We start from the raw sequence: 12,584 nt of genomic DNA on the forward strand, positions 1-12,584 counted from the left end.
GGGAAGCCCACAAGCAGGGTATGAGTGCAACAGCACCCTCCTGCCCATGTTCCCCAGCAACTGGTGTAAATAGGCTTACTGCCTGTGGTACTGGAGGTAGCTGGAGATAAGTACCTGCCCATATTTTAAGATAACCTACAGAAACTATTCTTCAAGTGTCCCCTCGTTCTGTAAACGTGGTTTTGCCTCCTATAACTGATTTTGTATTTTTGCTGTGTTGGCACATTTATTAGTTTTATATTGTTTATTTTATTGCATTATTATTATGATTACGTGGTGGTGGTGGTTGTTGCAAAATGTCTAGAGACATTTATTTTATGAGGCGTTCAACTAAATGTGTTTAAATAAATGTCCATTTCATTATAGGATGATATGGCCAGAACCCATTGCAAGCTGTCTATTTCCTCACATCTGAGCAGTGGTGGATGGTGGCTCCTATTTCAGTGGGTCACTGAATCTGCTCTGGATTTCAGTCAGAACCAGTCAGAACTCTAAAGGAGGTGTCCAAGGTGCTGAACCCATTTTGGATTGAACCCTATCCCCAAAATGGGTTCAGCATTTTGAATAGCTCCTTTAGAGTTCTGACTGAAACCCAGAGCAGATTCACAACTCCACTGACAACGGAACCACCAGCCTCCACTGCATCCAAGATGGTTCTGTGAAGATGCTCTCCCTATAACACACAAGCATGCGCTGTCACTATCACCCACCACATAGAGACAATGCCCACTGCACAGGGCAGAGTGACAGCCAGCAGCAGCCAACACCAGTCCCGCACCAGGTAGGCGATCAGAGCGAGAAGCATATTTCCGAAACTCCAGAAGATGCTGGTCATGATCCCAGATACTGTACGGTGCTGGATGTCCACCCATTCCATGCCTGGAACATAGAAGCAGAGCTCAGCAAGCACATACATGCGCACACGCGCGCACACCAACAACAACACTGTGACTTCTGTAAGAAACAATCCTGTGGTACGTTAAATGTCAGACACACCCTTGACATGGCTTCATCTAAGCATCCCCTACCAGGGCTGGCATCAAGGGTAGGCATGGCTGGGCCCCTGCTGAGGGCCCGCACCCCAGCAGGGGCCCACTGAGAAGAGTCCCCTGAAGTTCCTCCTCCTCTTCACCCTTGCAATCTGCTCATTGACCTGCTCCTCGCTCTGGCCCAACCAACAGTGGTGGTGAGGAGGAGATGCCGCTGCCTACTTGCCCACTGGCTCTCTGCCTGTCAAGCAAGCAAGGGGTAGCAATGATGAGAAAGAGGAGGAGGAGCAACAGCAGCTGGTGAGAAGGTAGAGCCACGGAGGGATGGGGCCCACTGAATGCATCTTGCCCAAGGGCCTTGAAAAACCTGGAACTCACAGTGCCGCGTCCTGCAGCAGCTGACCTTTGCACTACTCCTAAACCAGATTGCTTTTAAGGATTGAATGGCCTAGATAGAAAGGCTGTGGCACTTACCCAGAGGCACCACGATGAGGGAGAGGCCACAGATGGCCATCCCTGTCAGGGTCCGTGTGACCACCAGCATACTGTATGTAACTGAAGCAGAACTCGCGATTCCAAAGATCAGGGTGCAGACATACGACACCAGGAGCATGCGCTTCCGGCCAAACCTGCCGCACCAGAGAGAAAATGTTGCTTATGCAACAAAAGAGATGGTTGCCACCTGTCCGCTAGATTCTTACCATGTGTCCTGGGAGCAACTGGCCATTTCAAGGGAAGTGGCCTGCGTTAAACATCCTGTGCAAAAGAAATGTGGAGCACATGCATGAGCAGAATGATGCTTGGCCCAAAAGCAGCACATAATAGTAACTTGCTACCAAGGGTGAGAACAACAGGCTGGCTTGGGCGTGGCCTGTGTTCATACGCTGTATTTGTTGAAGTCAGTTTACTGCAACTTAGAAAGCAATCCTATGGCCTCTAGGCAACATGTGGGGGCCACAGGATTTCTCAGATTCCTGGATCCGAGGCTGGAGACAGCACTCCAAGCTTCCCACCCGCTCACAGCCAGCATGAGGAGAAAGAAACACACCAGCTGCCTCTATGAGTTCGCAGAAGCAGGGCTTGGAGAGGAGGGAACGAGGGTGTGCTGATGGTGGGGAGGGGAGGGGCCTGGGGAAGTGGAGATACAAGCTGTCCCTAGCCTCTCTCCTTCCCCCTCCCCAACACCTCACCTAGACAGGTGACAACGTCTGTCTAGCTAAATCACAGAGCAGGAGTGACACCTCCCACTCTGCTTTGGATATTCGCAGTTCAGAGGTTTAAGAGTATCAAGGGCAGATCCAGTAAGATTGCAACCTTAGAGTACAATCATAGAATCATAGAATAGTAGGGTTGGAAGGGGCCTACAAGGCCATCGAGTCCAACCCCCTGCTCAATGCAGGAATCCAAGTCACAGCATCCCTGACAGATGGCTGTCCAGCCTCGTCTTGAACGCCACCAGTGTGGGAGAGCCCACTACCTCCCTAGGTAATTGGTTCCATTGTCATATTGCTGTAACAGTCAGGAAGTTTTTCCTGATGTTCAGCTGGAATCTGGCTTCTTGTCACTTGAGCCCATTCTTCCGTGTCCTCCACTCCGGGATGATCGAGAAGAGATGCTGGCCTTCCTCTCTGTGACAAGCTTTCAAGTACTTGAAGAGTGCTATCATATCTCCCCTCGGTCTTCTCTTCTCAAGGCTAAACATGCCCAGTTCTTTCAGTCTCTCTTCATAGGGCTTTGTTTCCAGTCCTCTGATCATCTTTGTTGCCTAATCCTTTGCATGTTTAGACAGAAAAAAGTCCCACAACTACTGGCATTCCACAGCCAGCCAGGGACGGATGAATCTGTCCATTTCTCATTTTTCCACTCTTAAATTCAAGTTCATCCTGAACTTTGAGAATGTTTCCCATCTTTACTCTGGCTTGTCTCAAACACTGAGGATATTTTTTTTTAAAGTTTACATGAAACTTCGTATGTATTTCTGTGTGTTTCAGGGGAAAGCCTGGGACCAGGATACCTAGCAGACCGCTTTCCCTTATACATCCCCTTTAAGATCATCAGAGGAGGCTTTGTGGGTCATTCTGAAACTAACGGAATGTCACCATGCCATACCCCAACAGTGGGCCTTCTCAGTAGTGGTACCCACCCATTGGAAAACACTCCCTTGTGCAGTTCAGGAGGTAGAAAATGTGGTATCTTTTAAACACCTCCTGAAACACACATGTTCACTGAGGCCTTCCCCGGGCTGTAACTAAATTAACCATGCTGCTCCATTTTACTGCTACTTATATTGCTTTTATTGTAACTGAAGTGTTTAAATATTGTGTTTTATTGTTGTATTTTAAATGTGATTTTAATATTTATTGTGAACCACTGAGGCATTTTATTATATTTCGTGGTATAGAAGTGTCACAAATAAATAAAAAAAATAAAAGGAGATCTTCAGGAGTATGTGAAAACTTTTATTTTACCATGAGCATCGCCAACTGAACAGGATTTTTTTTTTTTAACTGAACTGACCTAGTCTTGTCAGCTTGACTGGCAGAAATTAAGGGAAGATAAAAAGTCCTGCAAAGAGAGCTTGTGTTTGAATTTGGGGGGCAAACTACTCCCCTCATTTGCCTTACTTCACTACCACTTGTATTTTGCTATGGTGGTGGCAGCTGTAATGTTCTTCCTTGCCACCTTATTTATTTATTATTAAATTTATTAATCGCCCATCTGGCTAGTCACCCAGCCACTCTGGGCGATGTAACCTTCTTTGCCCCCCCCCCCCGAAGCTCTTCTGTGTGATACAATGCCGTAGACAGGGCTGGCAACAAGGGCAGGTTTGCTCAGGCACCTGCCAAGGGCCCACGCTCCAGCAAAGACCACTGACAAGATTCCCTTGAACTTGCTCTTGCTTTTCATCATTGCAACCTGCTTGTTCACCTGCCTCTCGCTCTGGCCCAGGTAACAGTGGTGGTGAGAAGGAGGAGCAGGAGATGCCCCTTCCGACTTGCTCCCTGGCTCTCCAAGGGAGAGCTTGACTCTGCCTGTCAAGGAAGCAAGTGATAGCAATGATGAGAAAAAGGATGAGGATCAATAGTAGCTGGTGACAATGGTGGTGGAGAAGGCAGAGTCACTCAGGGAGGGGGACCATTGAGGATGTCTTGCCCAAGGGCCTGAAAATATCTGGAGCCAGCACTGGGCATAGGGACTGTCGCAAGATGCCAGTGCATAGATTCCTATCCATCCCCATAAAAGGCTACACAGACAGATGCCCTGCAGCAGGGGTGGACAACGTATGGGCCCACTGCCCCCCAAATCAGGTGGGAAATACATATTTTTCAGGAAAGAATGGCATCTGTAGAAGCTACGGAGTGCCCAAAGGGTCAAAATTAGATTGTCTGATTGCTAAAGTTGACCCTTTGGGGGCTCTGTGGCCACTATGGAGCTCCAAAAGGGTCACATTTAGCTTGCCAACAAGCTAGTTGGGGCCTTTAGGGTGCTCTGTATCCACTACAGACTTCTTTATTTTCATTTTTGGCACTCTTAGGAGGCGGTTGGACCTCCTTCAATTGCCCACTCCTGGTCTATAGAATAAATGACCAGCAGGAAGATAAAAGCCTTGAAGAGTCAACAAGAGGTGTATAAGCATGGGGATCTCAAACAGTGATTTGGTATGAAAATAGGGGTGTTAATGAGCACACAACAATGTCCCTGTTTTCTTCTATGAAATGTAGGACAGCATGACAAGGAGCCCACCCAGGCTTGGACAAAACTGAAGACTCTTACCAATCCACGGCAGCACCAGCCATTATCGCACCCATGGGACATTCGATAGGTTGTGACAGTCAAATCTCTTGCATGAGAAAAGAAGAAGAAAAGAAGTGTCTGTCGTGTAAAGTCAGTAGAAAAGACTAAACTAGCAAAGGAGTCAAATGGAATTACCTGTCTGAGAGATAACCAAAGGCCACGGCCCCAAGCATGACGCCAATGAAGAAGAAAGTGGCTGTTGCTTGGTTCATCCCTCTTTGCTCACAAACCAAGTCCCACTGGAACAAAAGAGCCAGAGCAACACTTAGACTGAAATTCTTTCTTTTTCTCAAAGCAGTTAATTAATTAATTAATTAATTAATTAATCAGTCCTATCAATCAGTGGCCCAACAGCAATAGTTCTCTGAGCAATGTTAAATTCGGATGTCTTCTGAACTTTGCCATGCAACTTCATTGCTGTGTGTGTGTGTGTGTGTGTGTGTGTAATATTTTGACTTTTAAAAACATCTTTCAAAAGCTAAAATGTAGTTCTCTCAATGTTTCTGTTGTTTTCCAAGACATGCAAGAAGATTAAATATTGAGATGCCAAGTTAATAACAGGTAGATAGGCTGGACCTATTCTTTAAAATGATTAGGTAGGCTGGGCCCAGCCAGAATTTTGCTCCTGAATGCAGGTTAATCTATCAAGTTCGTTCAAATCAGCATTAGCCCCATTAATTATACCCAAGAAGTAAACCAGACCTGAGACTGCCCAGGTATCAATTGCTTGTATTTTATTCTTAAATGTAACCTCCATTTTCAGTATTTTAAGGAACGTCCGTCTGTAGAGATGCCAGTATGAGGATTTTCAACTTGACTGAGCTATCTGGTTGTTTCTTTCCCCCAGAGGGAACCCCCCTCCCCACCCTGTGTTGCAGATAATCTGGCAGTCATCAAAGGATAAAACAGTAACTCTCAATCAGCTTCAGGAGGTTGGCTAAGGTGTCTGGGGCAACATAGCACTAGGTTAATGTGCTGAGAAGTGTGAGTGTTGGTAATGTTTGATATGGTGAAGGCCACTGGCTTACATACATGAGACAAAGTCATGGAGGATCTTCCCAGTTGCTGGGGCAGGGTGACAACAGGGGAAGCCTGTTACCATCACATCTGCTTGTAGGCTTCCTGTAAGCATCTGGTGGCCACTGGGTGAAAACGGATCCTGGACTAGATAGGATTCTGAACTAGATGGGATTCTGGATTCTGAATCCTCCCAGCTGCTGGGGCAGGATGACAGCAGGGGAAGCCTGTTGCCATCACATCTGCCTGTAGGCTTCCTGTAGGCATCTGGTTGGACACTGGGTAAAAATGGATTCTGGACTAGATAGATCCAGCAGAATTCTTCTTTTCTTATGACAGGCCCCTTGTGTTAGAAATGGGATGGAGAGCACCCAATAGGTAGGGTGACCACTTAAGAATTGCCAAAAAAGAGGAAACACATCACCAAAAAAGAGGACAAACTTTGCATACAATTTGCCTATGCTAATTTATATGTATATATAAAGAGAGAGAGAGAACATTAGTTACTGGGAGAATTAGAAATGTAATAAAGAAATAAAATAAAATTACATTTAGACTTTATTTATTTATTTATTTATTTACATAGAAATGCATTCATCTCACCATAGTGCAGAAGACTGTGACCAGGTGACCTGTGCACCTGCCTGTTCAGTCTGTTATTCAGGTGCTAACTGTTGATGGCAACAATTCTTATGGTTCTTTTTCTTTAAAGTGGACTTTGACTGGGCAGCCCTTCAAGTAGAGGACACCTTCAGATAGAGAACAGTCCTCTGTAAAACAGGACACATGGCCACCCTACCAATGGATGTCAGATTCTTATTTTTTAATTGAGACTGCTGTCCTGGAAAAACAATTGGAGAAGGGAACCTTCCAGAATGTTCTGAAGGTACCAGAAAAAGAACAAATAAGGCAACATTTCACCACCACTGAATGGAGTGGAGAGAATAATGCTATGTTCAAAACAAGAAACAAATATCTAATTCTGGAGTGGGGAACCTGTGGCCCTCCAGCTGTTGATGGACTAAATGCCCATAACCCCTGACCATTGGCCACACTGGCTGGGGCAGATGGGATCTGGAGTCCAACAACATATGGATGGGGGCATAGCTTCCCCACAACCACTGGCTTTCAACCCAAAAGTTTTGGCAGATTCCATAATAAATGAAGACTCAGATGAATTCCACAATCCATCTAAAGTTCTGAAATGGCCACAATGGAGGCAGCCATGACCCCGCCCCTCAAGAATGCCCCAGGGAGCTATACTATGTCATGATGTAGCATCATTCCCAGTGGTACTATGTTCCAGGAATACAGCTGGACTGCAGAGAGCAGACAAACCACTCTTGAAGCAAGTGCATTTTTTTTCCAGTTAGAAAAGCAGGGGGGGGGGGCTCAGCTACCTCACTTTTAAAGGTCACATACACACACACACAGACCCTGAAATTACTTTGAATACACCCCCACAAACACACACACAATTAATCCAACCTTCTGCAGATATTTTTGCCAAACTCCCTGAAATGTACTAACTGAATATAAAAACAGAGCTCCTGAACATAAGAACAGCCATGCTGGATCAAACCAAGGGTCAATCTAGTCCAGCACTCTGTTCACAAACTATTCAATACCACCACCACCGGAAACCCACAAGCAGGACAACCTATTTTGGGGATAGGGTTCAGCACTTTGGATAGCTCCTTTAGAGTTCTGGCTGGTTCTGACTGAAACCCAGAATGGATTTATAGCCCCGCTGAAATCAGTGCCACCAGCTCCACTAGATCAGGGGTGCTGAACCTCAGGCCGATGGACCAGATCCAGCCTTTGGGTATTCCCCACATGGCCATGCCCCCTTCCCCTGGCCACACCCCTTTCTCCCCCTGACTGCCGATCATTAGGTGGCTTCCCAGCTTTTGTGTTATTTTCTCCCCATTCGAAAAGGTTGAAATGTCTCTCCTAAGGCTTCATTGCTGGCAGTAGGGGTTTTAAGCTAAAATATGTTGGCATTTTGGGCCGCATCCCCTTTTTTCAGCCGCATCCACCACTGGAATGCAGCCCCTGAGAAGGTCTTCAAAACTTAATTCAGCCCTTGGGCTTAAAGAGTTTCACCACCCTGATATAGGTAAAGAAGAGAAGACAGACATAGAAGAGCAAGGCCAAGGAGAGATTTGAAAGTAAGTGCTTGACGTGAGAATGAGAAGAAACCCAGAAGTCCTCACATGCCTTCTCTTCCTGCTCTGACGTGGGTCCTTTCTTCCCACTGTCTGCCTCCTTCGTTTTGTCACTCCGTTTCCTTCCAGTCCTGACTTACCATCCTGTTTTCTCTCTCTGTTCATTCCTACCCCACGTACTTTTAATGAATCATCTTCAGATTATTTTTATTATAATTCTCAACACGCACATCCTCAAAGCAGAAAGCATGTTCCCCCATCTACCCCCCCACAAAAAATATCTGTAACCCTACTATTCCCAGAGCCATGCAGTGGAATACCTTTCTACCTTGAATAGAAAACTGTACTGTGCCCTAGCGATCAGCTCCTCTTTGGCACGTTACTGATCTACAATGACTGGCAACCTCTCTCCTGGGTTTCAGATCCAGCCTTTTCTCAGCTCTACCTGAAAATCCCAAGAGCTGAACCTAGAACCTTTTGCATTCAAAGCAGATGCTCTACCCCTGAAAGCGCAGTCTTGATGCATGCGACTTAATTTTAAAAGGAGCACAGTTGAACTAGCTCTTGTGAACTCAGATATTATTCCTGACTTCCCTCTCCCAAATGAACAGTAGGTTTGTTCATTTGGGAGAGGAGGGGTATGTGTGTGATTTACTTGTTGGTTTGTGTGTTACATTTCTATAAAAGCCAATAGCCAAAGCTCTCTGGGCTGCTCACAACAATTAAAACCATAAAATGCCAGATGATAAAATACAATATAAACATTTAAGAGTTTGAAAGTACAATATAAAAATAAAAAATAATAACCACATAGAGCCTAGCACAGCACAAAGATTTAAAATACAATACTAGATTTAAAACAGAAACTGAAAAATTAAAAAACTAAAATGCCTTGGAAAATAAAAAAAAGTCTTCACTCGACACTGAAAAGAGCATGCTGTGTCTTTGTTAAATCTTTGTTAAGACACACACACAAAACTGAATGAGATTCATCTTTAGTCTCAGCTGCTTTGAAGATCAGAGATTGGGAGAAGGTGTTCAACCCTTTTCTTTCATGCCCCTTTCTGGATGTAAATCCAGGCCCGATTCAAAGTGTTGGTATTTAACATTCAAACCCCTAAATAGTTTGGGGGCAGGTTACCTGAAGGATCGTCTCCTCCCATATACACCTGTCTGGACCCTAAAATCGTCTTCAGCAGTCCTTCTCTGGGAACCCCTGTCAAAGGAAGTGAGATGGGTGGATATGAAGAAGAGGGCCTTTTTTGTGGCACCCTGGTTTTGTGTGTGTGTGTCTTTGTTAAGATTCTGCTTCATTGACTATGCTAAAGCCTTTGATTGTGTGCATCACAACAAACTCTGGCAAATTCTTAAAGAGATGGGAGTACCAGACCACCTTACCTGTCTCCTGAGAAACCTGTACGAGGGCCAAGAAGCAACAGTAAGAACCACACATGGAACAACCAATTGGTTTAAAATTGGGAAAGGAGTACGACAAGGCTGCATATTGTCGCCCTGCTTATTTAACTTATATGCAGAGTACATCATGAGAAACGCCGGGTTGGACAAATCACAGGTCGGAATTAAGATTGTCGGGAGAATTATCAACAACCTCAGATAAGCAGATGATACCGCCCTAATGGCAGAAAGCGAAGAAGATCTAAAGAGCCTCCCGTTGAGGGTGAAAGTGGAGAGTGCAAAAGCTGGTTTGAAACTCAACATTAAAAAAACTAAGATCATGGCATCTGGCCCCATCACTTCCTGGCATATAGAAGGGGAAGAAATGGAAGCAGTGACAGATTTTATTTTCTTGGGCTCCAAGATCACTGCAGATGGTGACTGAAGCCATGAAATTAAAAGATGCTTGCTCCTTGGGGGGAAAGCTATGGCAAACCTAGACAGCATAGTAAGAAGCAGAGACATCACCTTGCCGACAAAGGTCCATATAATCAAAGCTATAGTTTTCCCAGTAGTAATGTATGGCTGTGAGAGCTGAACTATAAGGAAGGCTGAGTGCCGAAGAATTGATACTTTCGAACTGTGGTGCTGGAGAAGACTCTTACGAGTCCCCTGGACTGCAAGGAGGTCAAATCAGTCAATCCTAAAGGAAATCAACCCTGACTGCTCCTTGGAAGGACAGATACTGAAGCTGAAGCTCAAATATTTTGGCCACCTAATGCGAAGAGAAAACTCCCTGGAAAAGACCCTGATGCTAGGAAAGACTGAAGGGAAAAGGAGAAGGGGACGGCACAGGATGAGATGGCTAGATAGCATCACCGATACAATGAATATGAACCTCAGCACACTCCGGGAGAGAGCGGAGGACAGGAGGGCCTGGCGTGCTATGGTCCATGGGGTCACGAACAGTCGGACACGACTGAACAACAACAACTTTGTTAAGAACTTACCAATAATTCACAGATGTTTTCATAAATGGGATGGAAAGAAACTGAGATTTAAAAAATGCAGACGTGGGAGAAAGCGAAACTGACAGATTTGTCCTTCTAGCCAGATTGCTTTGAGTGCTTAGCTCTTAAAAGTCTGGGTTTGAATCCCTGTATCCTCAACCCTGTTTGTGATACTGAATTAGGGTTGCCACCCCATATATTTTAAGAGCTACATGGCAGGAAGGTACAACAGGACTCTTTACATGCTAGGAGTAACTATACTTATTGAATTTAGCTGGTGCAGATGCGTGATAATTTTGTTTAGTTTTTTTATAAGAATTGACAAAAAATCACAGATTTCTTCATAAATGGGATGGAAAGAATTTGAGATCTAAAACATTTGAATGTGGGAGGAAGTGACACTGACAGATGCATTCATCCCAAGCTGGGACACATGCTCTCAAGTAACGAAACACTGGCACTTCTCCTGTGAAAGGCACTAGAGATGTTTAAGTACAAATTCTCAGTGTCATTTATTTATTTATTTATTTATTTATTATTTATTACATTTATATCCCACCTTTCTTCCATCATGGAACTCAAGGTGGCTACATGTGGTTTCCAGGTGGTCTTCCCTCCAAGCCCTGACCAGACCGAGACCTGCTTAGCTTCAGCAAGGTGGTGGCCTCATGTGCCTTCAGACCATGCCCTGGGACCATCTGAACATTACTATTCCCAGGACATTTGGAGGAAATCTTTGAAAGTCTAAACCAGTTTCCCACCAATTTCCAAATCTAAAATATAAGCCAAAAGTGAAAATAATTGTATGACAACTTTCATCCCCAAAGTATGTCTATTTTCCAACATTGGGAAGTGCGTTCCCACCCCCAGTCTCTGGTCACTCAAAACTATGCACTATTTCATTCATCCACTTTCTCATACAGCAGGTTGTACTGAATCCACCAGGTAGTAAAATCCTCTTTCCACAGTGAACAGATTTAGACAGTCAGAGAATGGGCTGAAGGTACATGACACAGTTAGAGTTGCTGCTGATGCAGATTTATTTATTTATTGCCTTTTTATCCTGCCCTTTAGCCAAATTGCTCTCAAAGCAACTTACAAAGATCGGATATAAGACACCATCATGTATATGACACCATACAGAGTTACATAGGCAAAACCAGACAGGCCCCTGCTCTCAAGGAGCTTACAATCTAAAATTGGCAATGGGGAAATCAACAAGGGAGGTAGAGAGAGACAAGGAAAATGAACATGAACATGGAATGAACATGGGCATATGCAGCCTCACATACTCAGCTGGGAATGAGGCTTAAGGGGATAAGCTGGCCTTCCCCAACTGGACTCCAGCATCTCTCCCCTGTGTCAACGTAATTGTTTACATTTGTTTATTGGGTACAGCAGTCTTCCCAAACTGGGGCTCTCCAGATGTTTTGGGGCTCAACTCCCATCAGCTCCATCCAGCATGGCCAAGGGTCAGGAATGCTGAGAGGTGTTGCCCAAAACATCTGGAGAACATCAGGCTGGGGAAAGCTGGGATATGCCAAAGGCCACCCTGAGCGATGACTTGGTCAGAGAAATGCACCTAAGCTTCCCTGAGCACCTTGGGAGAAGTGACTGGGAGGGGCAAGGACAAGTGTAACAAATGCTTTTCTCTCTCTTCTCAGTTCTTCAGCAGCCTGTTGCTTCCCTTAATTGCATTTTCCAAGAGTCCCAGAACTCAAGGGAAGGCACAAGGCAAAAGGCTCACCTGGGTGGCTATTGTGGCCGTGAACTGGGACTGGTCATAGACCCATCCGTGCTGGCATCTCTGGACAGATGTGGTGTTGGCCCACTCCTGGGTGGAGTTAAGCAGTAGGTGAAACTGAGGCTCAGAGAACATCTCACAGGAGCTGAAAGCGTCTTCCAAATCCCTGGGGATGCTGATGAGGAGCACCTCTTCCTCAGTGAGGTTGGCAAATCGGTCTCGATGTGGGATGGCACAGTGGTGAGGCGGAATGGCCGCCAGGAAGTTGTGCAGGAGGAAATGCATGGGTAGGAAGATCCGCGAAAGGCAGAGCAGGAGCAATGTGAAGACCTGGAACTTGCCAAAGCCCCCAGCCTCCTCCAGGAGGTCTTCAAAGTTCATCATTGCCAAGGGGCGCGCTTGCTTGGAGGTGTTGGGATACTGGAGGAGGGAACCCCTACAGATCTTCTTGTGTCCCACAAGAGCA

General features: G+C 45.5%; 1 protein-coding gene across 1 annotated transcript in view; it reads right to left on the reverse strand.

Moving 5' to 3' along the window:
• Positions 1-12,502, reverse strand: part of LOC146360169 (solute carrier family 22 member 7-like) — a 28,264-nt gene extending 15,762 nt beyond the window's left edge. The window contains exons 1-4 of the mRNA XM_084832816.1: positions 12,122-12,502; positions 4,920-5,023; positions 1,464-1,618; positions 711-879 (exon numbers count right to left, since the gene is read on the reverse strand). Of these exons, the coding sequence (XP_084688942.1) occupies positions 711-879; positions 1,464-1,618; positions 4,920-5,023; positions 12,122-12,502 (809 nt within the window). The remainder of the gene's footprint in view (positions 1-710; positions 880-1,463; positions 1,619-4,919; positions 5,024-12,121) is intronic.
• Between the last annotated feature and the right edge of the window lie 82 nt (positions 12,503-12,584).

The sequence above is a fragment of the Heloderma suspectum genome, chromosome 1 (assembly GCF_057233095.1).
Source record: "Heloderma suspectum isolate Gila_16-S chromosome 1, 16-S_ref, whole genome shotgun sequence".
NCBI classification, from domain to species: Eukaryota; Metazoa; Chordata; class Lepidosauria; order Squamata; family Helodermatidae; genus Heloderma; species Heloderma suspectum.